Source organism: Ilyonectria robusta (genome assembly GCF_021365365.1).
Source record: "Ilyonectria robusta strain PMI_751 chromosome Unknown BGZ61scaffold_20, whole genome shotgun sequence".
NCBI lineage: Eukaryota > Fungi > Ascomycota > Sordariomycetes > Hypocreales > Nectriaceae > Ilyonectria > Ilyonectria robusta.
Genome location: NW_025764454.1, coordinates 137,172 through 152,944, shown reverse-complemented (window position 1 = coordinate 152,944; position 15,773 = coordinate 137,172). Strand labels below are relative to the sequence as shown.

Sequence of the window (15,773 nt, the reverse complement as noted above, 5' to 3'; positions counted from 1 at the left end):
CATCAACTTGTCTCTCCAATCACTACCTGATATATCAACGGTACCTACATAACGGTTAAGTGCTGCACACACCGGTTTGTTAGATATCCATCTGCCCCAAACTCCTCCCCCACATCTGCGCCTGTGCCCCACGTGGAATCTTCCAGCCCAAGGCCGAATCTCTTTCCAACATCTGGCCCGTGCGGCTGGCTTTGCTTGCTACCTGCTCTCTCACCGCGGGGCTCTGCTTTCTTCTTGTCTCTCCCGCCCGCCGACGACCCTCGTATCCTCCACACCCCGCCAACCCTCCAAACCCGTTCCGTATCCCAACCCGCCCAGCAACAGGTTCTGCCCGCCATGGTAAGTAATAATTCTTTTATACACATTCTCGCTTGGTATTCTCGTATGCGTGGAACGTACGGGCTGTGCATGCCGTGCGCATCATGATTCATGGATGAGTGGCTGATCGTGTCCCCTCATGGCTTCACCAGGCGTCCTCCCAATCCTCCAAGCAGCGCCTCGCGCTCGCCATCTGCGACTTCCTCGCCACGTCGTCGACCGACGGCACCCTGACGGCCGACGACAAGGACTCCATCGACGTCGCCATCAACTGCATCGCCGAGTCCTTCAAGGTCGACCCCGCCGACAAGCCCGCCGTCCAGGCCGCCATCGGCTCCCAGAACCTGCTGCAGGTCTACTCCGTCTACGAGAAGCTCAAGTTGTCAAACTCGTCCGCCGCCGCCGCTGACAAGCCCGCCGAGGCCGCCGACAAGCCCGTCTCCGAGGAGGACAAGAAGGCTGCCGATGCCCTCAAGAGCAAGGGTAACGCCGCCATGGCCCAGAAGGACTACACCCTCGCCATCAACCTGTACACCCAGGCCCTCGGCCTCAACCCCCTCAACGCCGTCTTCCTCTCCAACCGTGCCGCCGCCCACTCCGCCGCAAAGGACCACGCTTCGGCCAAGACTGATGCCGAGGCCGCTGTCACCATCGACCCGGCCTACACCAAGGCCTGGTCCCGCCTCGGCCTTGCCCGCTTCGCTCTCGGCGACGCCAAGGGCGCCATGGACGCCTACGCTCAAGGAATTGAGCACGAGGGCCACGGAGGCTCTGACGCCATGAAGAAGGGCTTCGAGACGGCCAAGCGCCGTGTCGATGAGATGAACATCGACGAGGACTCTCTGCCTCGCTCCTCCCCCGGCCTGAACGTCGGTGCTAGTGCCGGTGCCGGCGCCCCTGGAGGCATGCCCGACTTCGGTAGCCTGGCTTCCATGCTCGGCGGTGGCGGCGGCGGCGGCGGCGGTGGCATGCCTGACCTGGGCGCTATCATGAACAACCCCATGTTCGCCAGCATGGCCCAGAACCTCATGAGCAACCCCGATATGATGAACAACCTGATGAGCAACCCCCGCCTGCGCGAGATGGCCGATAGCTTCTCCAGCGGTGGCGGCATGCCCGACCTTAACAGCCTCATGGCCGACCCCAACATTGCCGATATGTAAGTTCATTGTTTTACCTTGCCCTAGTTTCGTTTGCGTCTCACCACAGCTCACTCACACAATCCTCCAGGGCCCGAAACATGATGGGAGGTGCTCCTGGCGGCCCCGGCGCGCCCCCGGGTGGTACTGGCGGCGCTGGCGGTGCTGGACAGTAAAGGTAACGGATGGGTAGGACAGTGTAGACAATACCACTATGACCGCGTAACGATTGGATCTAAGAGACAACGCGACACGACGTATGTATAAATGGGACAGTGCAGCAGCTGCGAATATCCCGGGATTCTTTTAATAGAAACTGCAAAAGCTCGCCTTGATCAATCCACCTTTACTGCTCCGGTCGTCCATCCATCCTTCACCCATACCAAGTAACCTAATAGTTAGTGTACAACTCCAGCAACCGGCCGTCCATATGATTGGAACCCATCCATGCATCCTTTTATCTAGCCATGATATTAAGTCATAACAACCCCACAAGACACCGTTGACTCTTTTCACTGTACCGGAAATGCTGATTCCTCCCTTTTTGTTTTCATGATAACCGTTCGTCCGCATGTGCTCCTCATGGTTGCCCAAGGTATATGAGAATGTATGTCGTAATGTCATGTTGCCTCAAAATGGAAAATGGAATAATACTCAAGTTGAATTGGTTGGTGTTACGCCGCCTCGATTGTTTCCTCGACCACGTCGCCCGCGGTACCAATATCCTTTTCCTCGCTTGCTACCTCGACTTGCACGTCGTGTGTTCATCTTCCCAGATTCGGCACTGTCGGGAGGACGCTCGTTCTCATCGCCGATGATTCTCTTGCCCTTATCGCCAGGGCTGTTCTCTGATTCTTCTTCCACATCGTTGATGCTCCCCATACTGACTGGGAGGGATTTGGTACTGATGCTCCGGAAAGAAGATTGGTTCTTGCGACCGCGGACGACTTCAGTTGGGGGTGAAGGGACCACAGTAGGTCTGATGTTGCTTGGTCCATCAATGGTATTTGTAGAAACTGGTTGCAAAGCAGTGGAGATTTGGCGAAGCTCATTAAGTCTGGGAATCTGCGAGCGGGGATTGAGATTGACCTTCATAGGAGGAGCTGAAGCGTGACGATGGGCCTGGATAAAGTTAGGATATATTGCACAAACGTCACTAGGCACAATTACCAGAATTGTTGGCTCTTCCAAAACGACTGGGAGAGCTCCTTGTTCCGCCTCTGGTTCCTCCGAGTCCTGAGAGGGCTCGCTTTTGGATTGCACCCGTCGAGAATAACAAGGGTGCTTCAGCTCGACAGGGTTTAGTTGAGCGACGTCATGCTCAGGCTCTCTGGTCTTTGACGGGTCCTAGGCGCCATTGACCTCATCTTCTATAGTTAGTGGCTGACTTGACGTTTATCTACCTCTTGGTGCACCATACCGTTCGCCGACTTGCTCTCCCCACTCCCCCCATCACGATTGCGGCGGGTTCTCCTCAGAGCACGATCAACCGCCGCCGTAAAGGCTTTCTGTCTTTCCTGTTTAGTAAGGCTCGTCACTACCGATCTCGGGTTGTTTTGTTTGTCGCTAGGTTGGGTTGAAGTGGCGGTCGTAGTGTTCATTGGTTGTGGTCCTAATCCTTCGTTATCTTGAGCCGCAACCTCGTCAGACCATCGCTGGCTCGTTTGTGGCGTAGTAATGGCCGTGGTTTTGGTTTTGGCGATTGAGTCGTCCGAGGCCGTCGAAATCTCCGTGGTTGTCTCCGGTTTGATCTTGGTAGGCGAACGCGGCGTGAACGTCGGGGCAACGGGATTCAAGCGGGATCCCTGCAACCAGAGGTTAGAATCGCCAAAGACTAGTTCGCTTTGGCAGAGTCTACCTCTTGGGTGCGCTTTGGCGTTGACGCCGCTCCTTCTTCGTCGACCTTTTGCTGTGAAGATTCTCCCACGTCATTCTGCTCGGGTCCTCCTTCGTCCTTCGCGGATGGTACCGGTTTCACCTTCGAAAGCTCGGTTCTGGTCTGCTCCGAGGATAAGTCATTAACAAATCCTGCCTGGCCAGCCGATGCTTCCGTGGTTTTGTCGTCGTCGTTGGGTCTAATAAACACCTGTTTCGACCACAAATCGGCATATCTCCCTCCCGAAACGATCAGCTCGTCGTGGTTGCCTTGTTCAAGGATCTCTCCGTTCTCCACCACAATGATTCGATCTGCGTTCATGATAGTTGAGAGGCGATGACTGTTTTGTTAGTTTCTGGGCTCGTGATGGGGCTTGTAGGGAACTCACGCAACGATGAAGGTGGTTCGTCCTTCACACAATCTCTTAAAGGACACCTGTATCTGTTGCTCGGTGTCTGTATCAACTGAGCTTGTCGCCTCATCCAACAAGACGATGTCAGGCTTCTTGAGCATTGCTCGAGCAATCGCGATGCGCTGCAATTCACCACCGGAGAGTTTTCTGCGTACATCAGTATGGGGTTCTCAAAAGCATGATTAGGCAAACACTCACACTCCACGTTCCCCAACCCGAGTCTTGTAACCTAATTGGTATTAGTTCACTGTTTGCTAAGAGGATGGGAGGAGAACTTGCCGTGAGTAAAGCCCTTGATCTTATCATGAATACATGCTGCTTTACACGCATCAAACACATCTTCGTCGCTCGCGGTGATCCTCCCATATCGCACGTTGTTCATGATTGTGTCATCAAACAGGATTGGATTCTGTGGGACGACTCCGATTCGATCACGTAGGCTGCTAGAGGTTAGCGAGAGTCAATAGGATCATACATATATTACAAACCTGAACAGGTCGACATCTCGGATGTCCTGCCCATCGATACGGATAGAGCCATCAGCAACGTCGTAGAAGCGATCCAAGAGCTTTATGAGGGTCGATTTTCCTGCACCAGTCGCCCCAACAAAGGCAACCGTCTGCCCAGCCGGCACATGAAAGCTGACATCTTTGATAATGCCCTTCTGCTTGTCATAGCTGAAGCTGACGCCATCAAACTCCACTTCGCCGGCGACAAACTTGAGTGGACGTGCCCCTTTCTGGTTCTCGACCGATGGCTTGGTGCGCATGATGTCCAAGAGCCGTTCGGCATCGATGAAATCATCACTGATATTCTTGCCCAGTTTCGCGAAGAATTGGAGCGGGGAAGTCAATTGAGCCCAGTACATCAACAACATTGCAAATTGACCAGCTGTGGCATGCCCAACTCGGATGCGGTAGACGGCCAGGAAGGCGCTCGCCAGGAGACCCGAAGTAAGAACGAGGGTTTGGAATCCAATCGAGATGTACCATCCCAGGACGTATTGTTGCTCTCTAAGCCAACGGTTTGTGACGGCGTTGGCGTGTCGATTATCTTCGTAGCCAATCTGATTGAATGCACTGACAGTCTGCCATCCGAGGAACCCAGATTGTCGGACATAGTGTTCCTCGTACAGGGCGTTGACGCGGTTTCGACTGGCAGCCTTGGAATTTGCCACGAGTCGACTGGCAATGAGAAGAAAAAAGATGCCTGTTGCGACAGTAATCAATCCTTCGTAGGGTCCAAATGTGATTGAGAGGTAGACAACAGCCACACCCATGTCGATCAACATCGGAACAGCGTACAGAAAGACGTTCTCAATAACGTTTGAAACAGCGCTTCCTCCATAAATCGCCATCATCATGTCGGATGAACTCTTGGAGTCGTGGAAGTCGGCGGAGAGATGCATCATGTGGGAATACGCGGCTCGTGTGAGCGCGTCATGTGAGTAGTATTTGACAGGGACCCAAAGCCACTGACGGACAAGCTCAATGCCTGATTCGGAGGCTGCTAAGCGAAGAGCCGCGAAAATGATGACAGATACCCATGGGTTGCTGGTGTTGTCGCCGCTCAAGCTGTCCATGATGATACCAGTCTGGCGGGGGATGAGCAAATGAAGGGCGTTTGATGCTAGGAGGCAGACGCAAACTGCGGCGGCGCGAACTTGAAGGCCAACGTTCCCAACGGGCCAGACATATGGAAAGAGTATCTAAAACGATTGGGTTAGCAATGCACATGGGAAACGAGGTGTACAACCCCCGAGGCTGGTCAAATGTAAAGCAAGCAGGAAATCGTACCTTGAACCCCTTCGCATATTCAATCCAATTTCCGCCCTCCTCGAGACGCTTCTTCATGGCCTCTTTAGCCTCCCTCTCGCGTCGCTCCCAGTTGTATTCTGGGGCCTCTTCAGTGGATTCCTCTTCGGCCTGGAGTGTCGACCCATACCCAGACTCCTGGCTATTTTGAGACTGACCGGCCGAACTTCCAGGGCAAGTGGTCGTATCTTTGGGCAAGAGGGATTGGCGTTCTTCGTCTGTTCCCACCTTGTCCGTTGCGGGAAAAGAGTAAAGTCCGGCGAGAATGAGGAAAATCAGGCAGCGGGTGGAAACCAAGGCCATGTCGATAATGTCGAAGGAGTGAAACGCGACGAAAACATCGTCAAAGGCAGACAGGGAAATGATGATGATTTCGAAGACAAAGCCGAGCAGCCAGGACCCCACGAAGGGATACGAGGTCGCTTTTTCGTCATCACTGTGCTGACTGACCAGGATACCAAAAACCAGAATGCACGACAAGTGGCTGATGATAATGTCATCTTCCGTGGGCCACACTCGCGTCAAAAGCGCTTGTGTACCGATGACACCCAGCTGGCCCGCAAACGTCAAGATGGAGAGGGCAGAAAGCACCCAGACTGTTCTCTGGCTGGGGCGGTTTTTCTTGCACTCAACGTCCTTCTTTCCCGTCTGGGCGTTGCAGACAGAGACGAGGGAGGCAACAAGAAAGTAGAGGAAGATGACCGCAGGGTATGCATAGTGCAGCACCACCAATGTGGCCTGAAGTGGTGAGACCATGGTCATGACGAACGGATGGAAATCGACGCGATTGACCAGAATAGGCAGGGGTTGGTTGAAGTGGCGAGAGTTCGATGTGAGGTGAAGCGATGTTGAAGGGGATGCCGTGCTCCCGAGATGTTGACCAAGCTATCGGCTTACTGAGAGCAGGGAACTGATGGTCCGCGTTGAAAGGGACGAAGAAGATGGAGGGAGTTTGGTTGAGGGAATTGTCGAGTTTCAACCCGGGTGAGGGAAAGAAGAAAAGGGATCCGTCTTGGTGCCGGGCCGTGATTGTTTGCCAGTCGTGCCCGCCGCAAGCACAGCGATGCGGGAACGGGCGTGAATGGCTTTGTCACCGATGAAAATCGGTGAAGGTCCAAACAGGGAAGTCACGACAGGGCGGGTGAAACCCCAGAGAGAGCTGGGGGGGAGCTGCGCCTGCCGTTATCAGTCCTTGCGCCTGCCCTTGCGCGGAAGAGGCTGGTTCCTTCCTCACGGGCCGAGGATGTCGTCTCCCGTTTGTTGGTTGTTGAGGAAGGCCCAAACAATGGCGAGGCGGGGGACGCACAATATTTCTTCTCCGGTTCAGTGTTGAGATGAAGTTTGGAGTCCCTTGCCACCCACTCAATCCGGATCGCCCGGGCTGCCTTTCTGACGGGGGGAGAGAAGAGTTTGCTGGTTTGGAGATGTGAACCACAGGTGATGGTGGTGACGGTTGATTGCTGACTCGGGTCGCTCGAAACGCTAACACCCGCTGCAGCGTAGTTGAAACAATCCTGCAAGTTTCCCTCTCTTGTTCACTTCCTCTTTTTGGTCCCAACCAGACGACTTCAACGGTGCAACACGAGATGATAGCAAAGAATTGCGACCTTCATCAATGTCCAACGGCCAAATGTAGCTTCTACCTCAGCCACACCATGCCCGGCGATAGCCAATGATCGCCGATTTTGCTCAAATCCCCGATGGTGGTGTGTCGATCAACGTGACGCTCAATGGGCAGTGGTGCTGACACTGGTAAGCTGGTCGTACGTGCTGGATTTGGTGTCGAATGCCCTTTGAATCCACCGCCTGCAGCAATTGCCTGTCGTCGAGATTCTAACGGCAATGAAGAAAAGTCAACCAGGGCGGGACTGTCCAGCTTGAAATACGACTTGGCCGGGACAAGAAAGTTTGGCGTGGGCCGTGGGTGACACTTCTCGAAGCCAGGACAAGGGTCACGTCGTGCGAAGCGATACCCACTCGAGCCTGGTCGCGGGCTGAGGTGCGCGTCCAAGGGCTGATTGGATTGCATCGGTCGGTGTACCAAGGCCTTGGATCGCTTCTCCGGAACCCCTGGCGAAATCTGGCCGACAGCGTCTCATAACGTCAACCGCTAGTGCTGTGGCATCCCCGACGCCATGCTGCAGGCGACCGGACCCGGACCCGTGGTGGATTGCATGCCTGAGAAAAGAGCGTCCTTCCAGCGCAAATGTTCAAACTCTTGACCGGTCCGTCTGCGTTGTTACTTCGAAGGACGAAGGGCAGCACGTTGCGTGTCCCATTGTCCGCATCCGGATCCGCCAATGTTGACCAAGTGGATGTTGGCGGGCCGGATCAGTTGATCATCGCCACTTTGGACAGCATGACTTTGCTCCCCAACCGCGCTTCTTCTGCCGGAAGCATGCCACTCAACCCATGTGTCAGTCACGTCGTACAAAGCCCGCGTTATGACCATCCAACGGGCGTCCGTCTGTCCGGAAAAAATAATGCAAGGAAGAAAAAGCAATGGGTCCGCGAGACAAGTAGCATTGACAGCATGGATAACCTGGTCTTGCTAGGCATGAAAGAGAGAAGAGAAGCTCAATCTGTTACCCAATGGCTAGCAATCCGACACGACAACCTCATCTTGTGGTCTGAGTGACGTGGGCATTCTCAGTTTCGTCACAACTCGCGATTCGTTTCGCCTGGCTAGTGCCACTGTCTGATAGGTTACTGGAGGCGTCCAAGAGCCGTTTTAATAGCGTCAGGCTGCTTCCGTGTCCACGCGACCGAAGCCCTGCAAGCCCAACGCGTCTAGACGGCAAAGACCCATCTGTCGCTTGCATTCACCGACTTTCGTACACAGACCTGTCATTATATGGCCCAAGACAACAGGGAGCGGTGAATGTCAGCATCCACCGCCAAGTTTAGAATGCTACAGCCATGATTGTTTTCGCGTCGCTTGCATTCTCCTTGCAGGCAGCACGAGAGTCCACAGCAGGGGGCGGGTGGGATCTGGTTTCACCCCACACTCCCACGATCTGCATGCCACGGAACGGTCCACTCGTTCACCTCAAGGAACACAGCTGCCATTCGTTCTTCAACCCAACCCATGGATACTGGTAGCCCAAATTGTTGGGGGTTTCCCATCGCAGTTTTGGACAAGGAGAAAACGATCTTGCCACGGTGGATTTCACGCCTTTATTCTGAGAGCTCCGCATCGGTCCTGTCAACCATCCGCCAACTTCGAAAGCCCAACCTAAATTAATGCCCGATCCCTCAATACAAACTTCGATCCCAGGCCTCGCTTGTGGTTCCTACAAGTGGGTCATTGGTTCACACACTGACCACACTCAAATCGGTGAATCTCTTATCTCGAGATTGTTTGCCCCAAGTTCCTCAAGCCAATATAGGAATCGCTCAAAGCATCGGCCTCTCTAGGCACAGCTCACCCCGTAATTTGAGCTCCCCTGCTGGCTAATGCCTGGTAGTCGGAAGTACCGGGTTTAGCCACATCGCGAAACGACATGAAGGGTTGACACCACGGGATAGGGCCATGCATCAACTCACAACGTCACTGACGACTTTTTGCAATTTGGTCCATGAAACTCCATGTCAGCCTATTTGCACTAAGCTGTCACATGCTTCTCAAGGCTTGATATGGTCTGAGATTATGAATTGAATATCATTTAATTCGGCTCCTCATCAAACCCACTCCGCGAAACCCCCTTATGTACAAGACGATCACCTCCGATAATTGAAAGCGCCGGCGACTGCTCGTCAGTTCTAATATACATCACACAACCAGGATCCAAAAGAAGCACACAGCCCTAGAGGCAAGATCAACGTTATTTTTTCCCACCAAATTTTGTGTTCTCGCCATTTTTATCGACCAAGCATCACTATGGGTGATATCACTGAAATCCCCATTGTGATTCCCAGACCATTCCAACCACTGGCTGGAGCTGTGGCCCCGAGCTAGCAAATACTCCTTGGTCGCATCGGGACAAGGAAGGTATATCTGACATGGATTGGCTCGAGAGCATTGGAGGTTCTTTTTGGAACGGCTCCAACACCATGTCAAACATATCATCTTCGACCTCCGACGACCTCGAGCCTTGCTGGAAAGGATCAGTCCATGTTGGTGGACCGCTTTCCATCTCGGGTGTTCGTATGCTTAGCGAATCGGTTCCACTTGTTCCGCTGCCGCTTGAGCCCCGATGGTATGAAGGGGTGGGTCTGTCCGTAGGGAGTTGGAAGGCTGAAGAGCAAGACAAGAGGCCGTCGACGGACTTTCTCGCTTCGTTTGCGATGTATTTTTGAATGAGGACGCAGTTGCAATCGGTGTGCCGCAGGAGCTGGGTCTTCAGATGGTAGATTTCGGCAGTCAGTTGGTCGAAGGATGTTGAAAGGTATCGGTTCTGATCCTCCATGGCCTGCTCCCTAGAGGCGAGTGCTGATGCTTCATCCCGTTTACGCAGGCGACACTTTGTAGCAGCGACCCGATTGCGTTCGAGGATGCGCCTTCGCCGGGGATCTTTTGGAAGCTCTTCGTCCTCATCGCTCTCCTCCTTTTGAGTGCGGCGTGCCCTTGTTGACTCTTTAGGTTCGGCTTTAGCTTTCCGGCCACGCTTTCTTGGTTTCGGTGCATCAGGAACGGATGCCGAGGCACTGGATGCTGACACGGTTGAAGTTGCTTGGGATTTCCGTCGGTTTTGGGATCGGGTGGGCGGTTTCTGTTCGTGTTCTACGGTCGGTAAAACTGACTGGGCAGGTTCATGATCCTCGGGGATCTTCGCTGCCATAACGTATTGAGGCGGGGGCGGCGGAAAGCCAAGACCAACCTCTGTCGGGATTGGGGAAGTGCCGAGTGCTTCGTCAAAGAATGAGGCATCGGCCACTTGGTTCATCGCTTGTTGATATACCATGTTGCCTCGAGATGCGGGGGAAGATGTGTTGATGCGGTATGGTGGAGGAGGGGTCATCAGGCATCCCCCTCCTGGTGTCGAGGTGATCCCATCGAAGCATTGGCCAAACGAAAGTTCTCCCGGTGCCATCGGAGGCCAAGCATGGACGAAGGCTGCCATCGGAAATATAGGTCCACGGATAGCTGTTGTTGATGTTGGATATTCGATTTACGTTGTCTGCCGGTTGGGGTGGGCAGGCGATGACGGGGTTGACTGGTTGGAGGTCGGTTTGCCAATGAAGACGGCACGCTGGGCTGTATTGCTTTTCGATACTGTCTATTCCTTGCCTAACAGCAGTGGGGGGTGAGACAGTTGTGTCTGGATCAGGCAGAACTGGGAGGCGGTTGGGAAGAGGAGGAAGTCTGGGTGAGTGGGTTTGACGTGTTTATATGAGTGGGCCACTGGGGGAACCGACAAGCAGCAATTCACAGCCGAGATTTGAAGGAGGGGAATTTAAAAGTATCAAGTGGGCGTGGGAAGATCGAGGGCGATGGGACACTCAAATATGCATGGCATCTCACAAGCCACCAACTGCCAAGGTCGGAATGCGACACACCAGGCTTGAGCTACGAGAGCTTTGCCACACCAGACCAGGACGGGGACAGCACACCTGGCTGCAACCCACGGTAGTACGCCAGGAGGGGGGAATAGACTTTCTCCATCAGAAGCTCGAGGTTCAGACATGTTTCTGCAAGGCGATGGGGTCAGCAAGCCAGCGAGTCTGAGTTCATGGAGTTCCGATTGGGCCACCTTAGCGGAAGTGGTCCGGTTGGCATCCCTCATTGCACTGTCGAGACTCCGACGCCCCGATGCCAGCTCGAGCACCCGTGCTTTGTTGATGGCAACGGATGGTAACGGCATCTCAAACGAGGGGACCAAGCCGCTGTCGCTGCCGCAATGTCCCCTTGCCCTTGCGCTGCGAGCGGCCTTATCGGGCACAAAGAGGAGCTACAGTCTGATGGGGCCGCGCGGGGCGAGCGGAGGGGAACCACACGGTGCCAACGTGGAGGCCGACAGGGCGGACCCTGGATCCTTGTGGCGTGAACTCCAATGAACTGGGGCATTGGAAACTGGGAACTGCGAGCTGGGGGGGGGCGAGCGAGGTGTGTGCCATCTATGATTACCATCCCCAGGGCCGGGGGCAGTGGCGTTTACATTTGCCTCCTCCTGGACAATACCATGGCAGCTGTTGCCCCCTCCAGGACAAGTGTGCGGACATGGTTTTCACGGACCTTGGGCTAATGAACCTCAATATTTTGCAGCTCTTAGGTTTGACGCCTTGCTATCCCAAACGGGGTCTTGGGCGACGCTTTCTCGTGATTCAACGTGGCAATCGCCGTTGTGGCGACAGAACGAGGCTATGGTTCGAACCCAGGCTCCAGGAACACAAGACAACGGGGAACTCCGTCCGCTGGGTACGAGATTTGTGCAAGACGGATTTCAATGCTCGAGGATCGATCTAGACTCGGGAAATGTGCCGCCAGAGAGTTGAACAATGGGCTGATACTGAACTCAATCGCACTAGTCACTATCACCCGGAAACAGCATCTTGCATCGCTTGGACGTCCACAGTGGCTCCCTCCCTGACCCCAGCAGCTCTCGGCCGAAGCGTTGCGCTCCGTCGTCGTATGGGGCATCGGGGAGAAAGCTTAGCTGCTGAGACGACTGGCACCTTGGGTGGAGAGAAGAGGCGACGAGGTTGCTACCACCCGATCTCCGTGCGCTGTAACTGGCTGGGGCCGCGCACTATTAGCTCCGATCTAGCTGGCAAGGAGCTGCTGTACTCGATCCAAATTCGGAACTATCTCAGAAGCTAAGTCGGATGCCGGCTGGCGCAGGCGCACAGCCCTCGAGTCTCAGCCGACGTCGAGCGTGGACAATTGGGACGAACTCGACCAGCTACTCTTAACGCGCGTCTGGGAAAGCGGGGGCTCATCCTTCATCTCTCAAGATGCTCTGTTTGTGGGTGGTGTGGTTCATGGATTTGGGGCCCGGGCTGGGCCATGATATGATGGTATCAGCATATTGGAGAGAGCTACCGACATGATCGCTTCGGTTCGCGAATGACGGAGAGATTCCGAAGCTGATGTCATGGCAGAATGATGTTACAAAAAGGCGAGCAGTCACAATCCAAGAATTGCATGATCTCGGATTGACCACTCAGGCCACAGATCTTAGATGCCGAGAAGCAGGGAAATCGATGCAGCTCATCGCAAACGAACCGGGATGGAGGGTACACAGGAACTCGCCGACGCCCAGCGCTGCATTTCCAGCCCACAATACGCCACCCACTGTCGCTTCGGTATAGCCGCGAAGCCAGCTCGTGAAAGCGACAAGAAGTGGCTTTCCAGTCATATGCTGAAAGCTCAAAAATAAGCAGACATGGCTTTTTTGGCGCTTTGTGGTCCAGACCATCCATCTGGATGCTGACACCAAAACCAAGGTTCAGCCGAGTTCCCTGCCTGGCGGGTGGCCGTTTCGCCTCCACCCTCGCTCGACTCTGGCCCTACCGAGGTCACCTACCAGGGGCCTGTAACAGGCATCGCGGATCCCGAGAGGGTCGCAGGGAAAAGAAACCTGCGAGCCCGGGTGTGCTCTGAAGATGCAGCATGGTTGGGTGGTGGTGTGGTGGTATGAGCGCCGGGAAAACAGAGCCTTGCAGGATCGAGACAGCTCGAGACAGCTCGCGACAGCTCACCAAAGCACTAACAATCTTTTGGCGTCGCGGATCAGATGGGAAATGGTTCAGTGGAGGGAGATGGGCCGTTCTCAACCGTTGCGAGGCATACCGGGCACGATCCATTGGCCGATGTGACCGTCAAGCTTTTCCTTAGCTGATGACGAGGAGATTGATTGAGGCTCTCGAGATGTGCCGATCCTTCCTAGGGCCAACAGGCCAACTAGGCCAAGACATTCACCCGTTGCAGATCCGGAGGAGAATAAATCGCTGCTCTGCGTGCTAGCTGCTAATCCCAGGGCCAAGTGCCTTTGTGTTTGCCCTCCACAGCTCCACAGTTCCCACTCCTCCCACGATGGAGGCTAGTTGGAGCCAGCTACGTTCCATTGGGGATGGCGACGTTGGAGAATACTGGGCCTTTTCTCCGCAGCCAGCGTACAGCGACAGGAGCCACCGACGCCGACGCATCGGAGGGCGCCGCCAAAATCGAGGCTGGATCATGGATGCTCCCCCAAGCCTCTCAAGCGACGCCCTGGCCCCCCAGCCAAGACACGTTGTCTGTCATGGTTCCTCAGAGTTTTTCGACAACGCGCGAGCGGACGAGTCCATACCACAAAGAACGAACGAACGAACGCCTACACATGGCCAGCTGGGGCTGGACTCGTAAGCCCGCATGACGACCCCGCTCAGCAATGCGACGTTAATATGGTGTTGACGGGGAAGCGATCCGCCACGGATCTAAGGGTTTGCCTCACCCCTGCCCGCTGAAGCTATTCTCAATCCAGGCCGTTGCTTTGCTGGTGCGCTGGGACTTGCCACCAGGGGCAGTAGGCCCGATGCCAAGAACCCCAAGATACTGTACGCTCGTTCGCTCGGCCCCGATCCCTCCGGACCAGGACAGCTTTCGCAAGCTTCGCAAGCTTCGCAACTTTGGCCGAAATAATAAGCTCGCCAAGTGCTAATAGTCGCAAGTGTGAGGTGCCCTAGTCTTTGTTCGGTTCCCAGTCGAGTGGTGAAGGCGGGTGATGACCTCTTGGCCCGAGACCAAAACCGGCAGCGTCTAAGTCGATGGCGTGCTCTTTGTAAGGCAGGTGGATGGATGGATGGATGGGTGCTCTGGTAATTGTTTTTCTTTTTTTCAGCCCGCCAGACGTTCAGCCCGCGAGACATTCAGCCCGTGAGACGTCGTCCTCTTCGCTGCCAGTAGCCCGTAAGCTTACTGCCTCTTTCCTTTCAGCCACGGGCATCCAAAGGCGGCCACGAGGTAACTTTGAAACTATTTGAACACAACTTGCATGCTAAGCCAACCATGCCGGTAACGGCTGCTCGAGAACAGCCTCTGCAGCCACGCACGAATCCTCCGTCGACGAGATCCATCGGCAGTGGACCTTGGGATGACCCCATTTCTGCCCTACCAATCTGTCCTCGCACAGCGGCGGCCGCGTCCGGGGTTGCGTCGTACAAGCACGGGGATTGGCGCGCGGCTGTTGCCCTTCACAGCAAGGTTTAGACCATGTTGACCAGCGCCCGCTCAGACAATCTGGCACCAGCGCACCACGCAGCTTCTGCCTGTTGTGTGCTGTGTGTTGTCTTGTTGTCCTGGCACCGCGCTATCTTGGCTTGTCTTGTTCTTGTCCGACCCACTGGCCCTGGGCGTGGCTGTACAGTTTTGGCGCAGGCTTGGGTGACACAAAGGGTCTCGTCAGTGGTGTGCTCGTAAGACATGACTCCACAATATCGGATCGATCATGGTGGCTTCGTGCATTACACGCGGGTAATAACATCCTAGATCTGTCAGATCTCCTGGTCTGGGTGGTTGTCAAACCGAGGGCGTGTGTGGGAATCCGAATCAAGGGCGGCTTTAGTTCGATGGCACGCGTTTGATGGAGGTCTCATGGCCTCATCTAGTGGTGGCCAACATGTCTGATATGCGACGCAGCGTCAAGTGTTTCTGCATACGGGACATGTTGAAGAAACAATCTGATCCGGGATTAACATTTTGCAAGACATGAAACCGCCCATGCCGCTAACAAATCTCACAACATGAATGCCCCTGAAGCATTTCGCCAGGTTCATTAACCATCAAGTTTTCCGGAGGGTTGCTCCGCCTAGCGGGAAGCCACCCCAAACCGCGCGGAGCAGCCACTTTCAATCCTTCATCTGCGATTCCGCATCATTGATTCCGCGAGAGTTTTTTCTTCATCTCAAGTCCCTTCTCCCTCGGCCCCCGTGGCTTGGCTGCACGGGTATCATCGGAGCGTCTCCTCCATCTCGGTTTCCCTTTCCCTCTTGGACGGGCCCCCCTCACCTCTCATCGTGCTGTTCTGCCTCTTCCGGGGCGAGTTCCCGGGCTCCTCGTCTTGCGGGGCCGTCGCGGCGACGGCCTGATCTCCGTGGTTTGCGTTTCAAACCCACATGACAAGCCCGAGCTGCGCAGACTAAAGGATAAAGGAGCGACAGGCGCTTTGGCCCCTGGGGTTACACGGCCCTGCATTTCCTGCCCGGTAGCTCTGCCGCGTGTGGAGACGGAGTGATTCGACTAGGTGCTCTGCAGCTTGCTCTGGTGCTCTGCAGCTTGCGAGCTTAGGGCTACG

The 15,773-nt window shown here is 55.0% G+C and overlaps 4 protein-coding genes across 4 annotated transcripts; 2 read left to right on the top strand and 2 right to left on the bottom strand.

Moving 5' to 3' along the window:
• Positions 1-467: 467 nt before the first annotated feature.
• BGZ61DRAFT_360897 (uncharacterized protein) lies at positions 468-1,633 on the top strand (the record flags this gene model as incomplete). Its single annotated transcript, XM_046241214.1, has 2 exons — positions 468-1,477; positions 1,549-1,633. Coding segments are annotated over 2 exons (1,095 nt in total), but the record flags the coding sequence as incomplete, so codon positions are not given.
• Positions 1,634-3,174: 1,541 nt separating this feature from the next.
• Positions 3,175-6,410, bottom strand: BGZ61DRAFT_97569 (uncharacterized protein). The gene is made up of 6 exons (XM_046257284.1): positions 5,542-6,410; positions 4,234-5,453; positions 4,025-4,185; positions 3,944-3,974; positions 3,722-3,892; positions 3,175-3,673 (listed from the first exon to the last, which is right to left on the bottom strand). Exons 1-6 carry the CDS (start codon positions 6,319-6,321, stop codon positions 3,292-3,294), a joined length of 2,745 nt encoding a protein of 914 aa, XP_046099884.1. The 5' UTR covers positions 6,322-6,410; the 3' UTR covers positions 3,175-3,291.
• A 3,039-nt stretch (positions 6,411-9,449) lies between these two features.
• On the bottom strand, positions 9,450-10,592 carry BGZ61DRAFT_361285 (uncharacterized protein; the record flags this gene model as incomplete). Its single annotated transcript, XM_046241255.1, has 1 exon — positions 9,450-10,592. One exon carries the CDS (start codon positions 10,590-10,592, stop codon positions 9,450-9,452), a length of 1,143 nt encoding a protein of 380 aa, XP_046099883.1.
• A 2,979-nt stretch (positions 10,593-13,571) lies between these two features.
• BGZ61DRAFT_554729 (uncharacterized protein) lies at positions 13,572-15,142 on the top strand (the record flags this gene model as incomplete). The annotated part of the gene is made up of 4 exons (XM_046255590.1): positions 13,572-13,842; positions 13,965-14,037; positions 14,271-14,298; positions 14,417-15,142. The coding sequence occupies 4 exons, from the start codon at positions 13,572-13,574 to the stop codon at positions 14,687-14,689; spliced, it is 645 nt and encodes a 214-aa protein (XP_046099882.1). The 3' UTR covers positions 14,690-15,142.
• Positions 15,143-15,773: the final 631 nt, after the last annotated feature.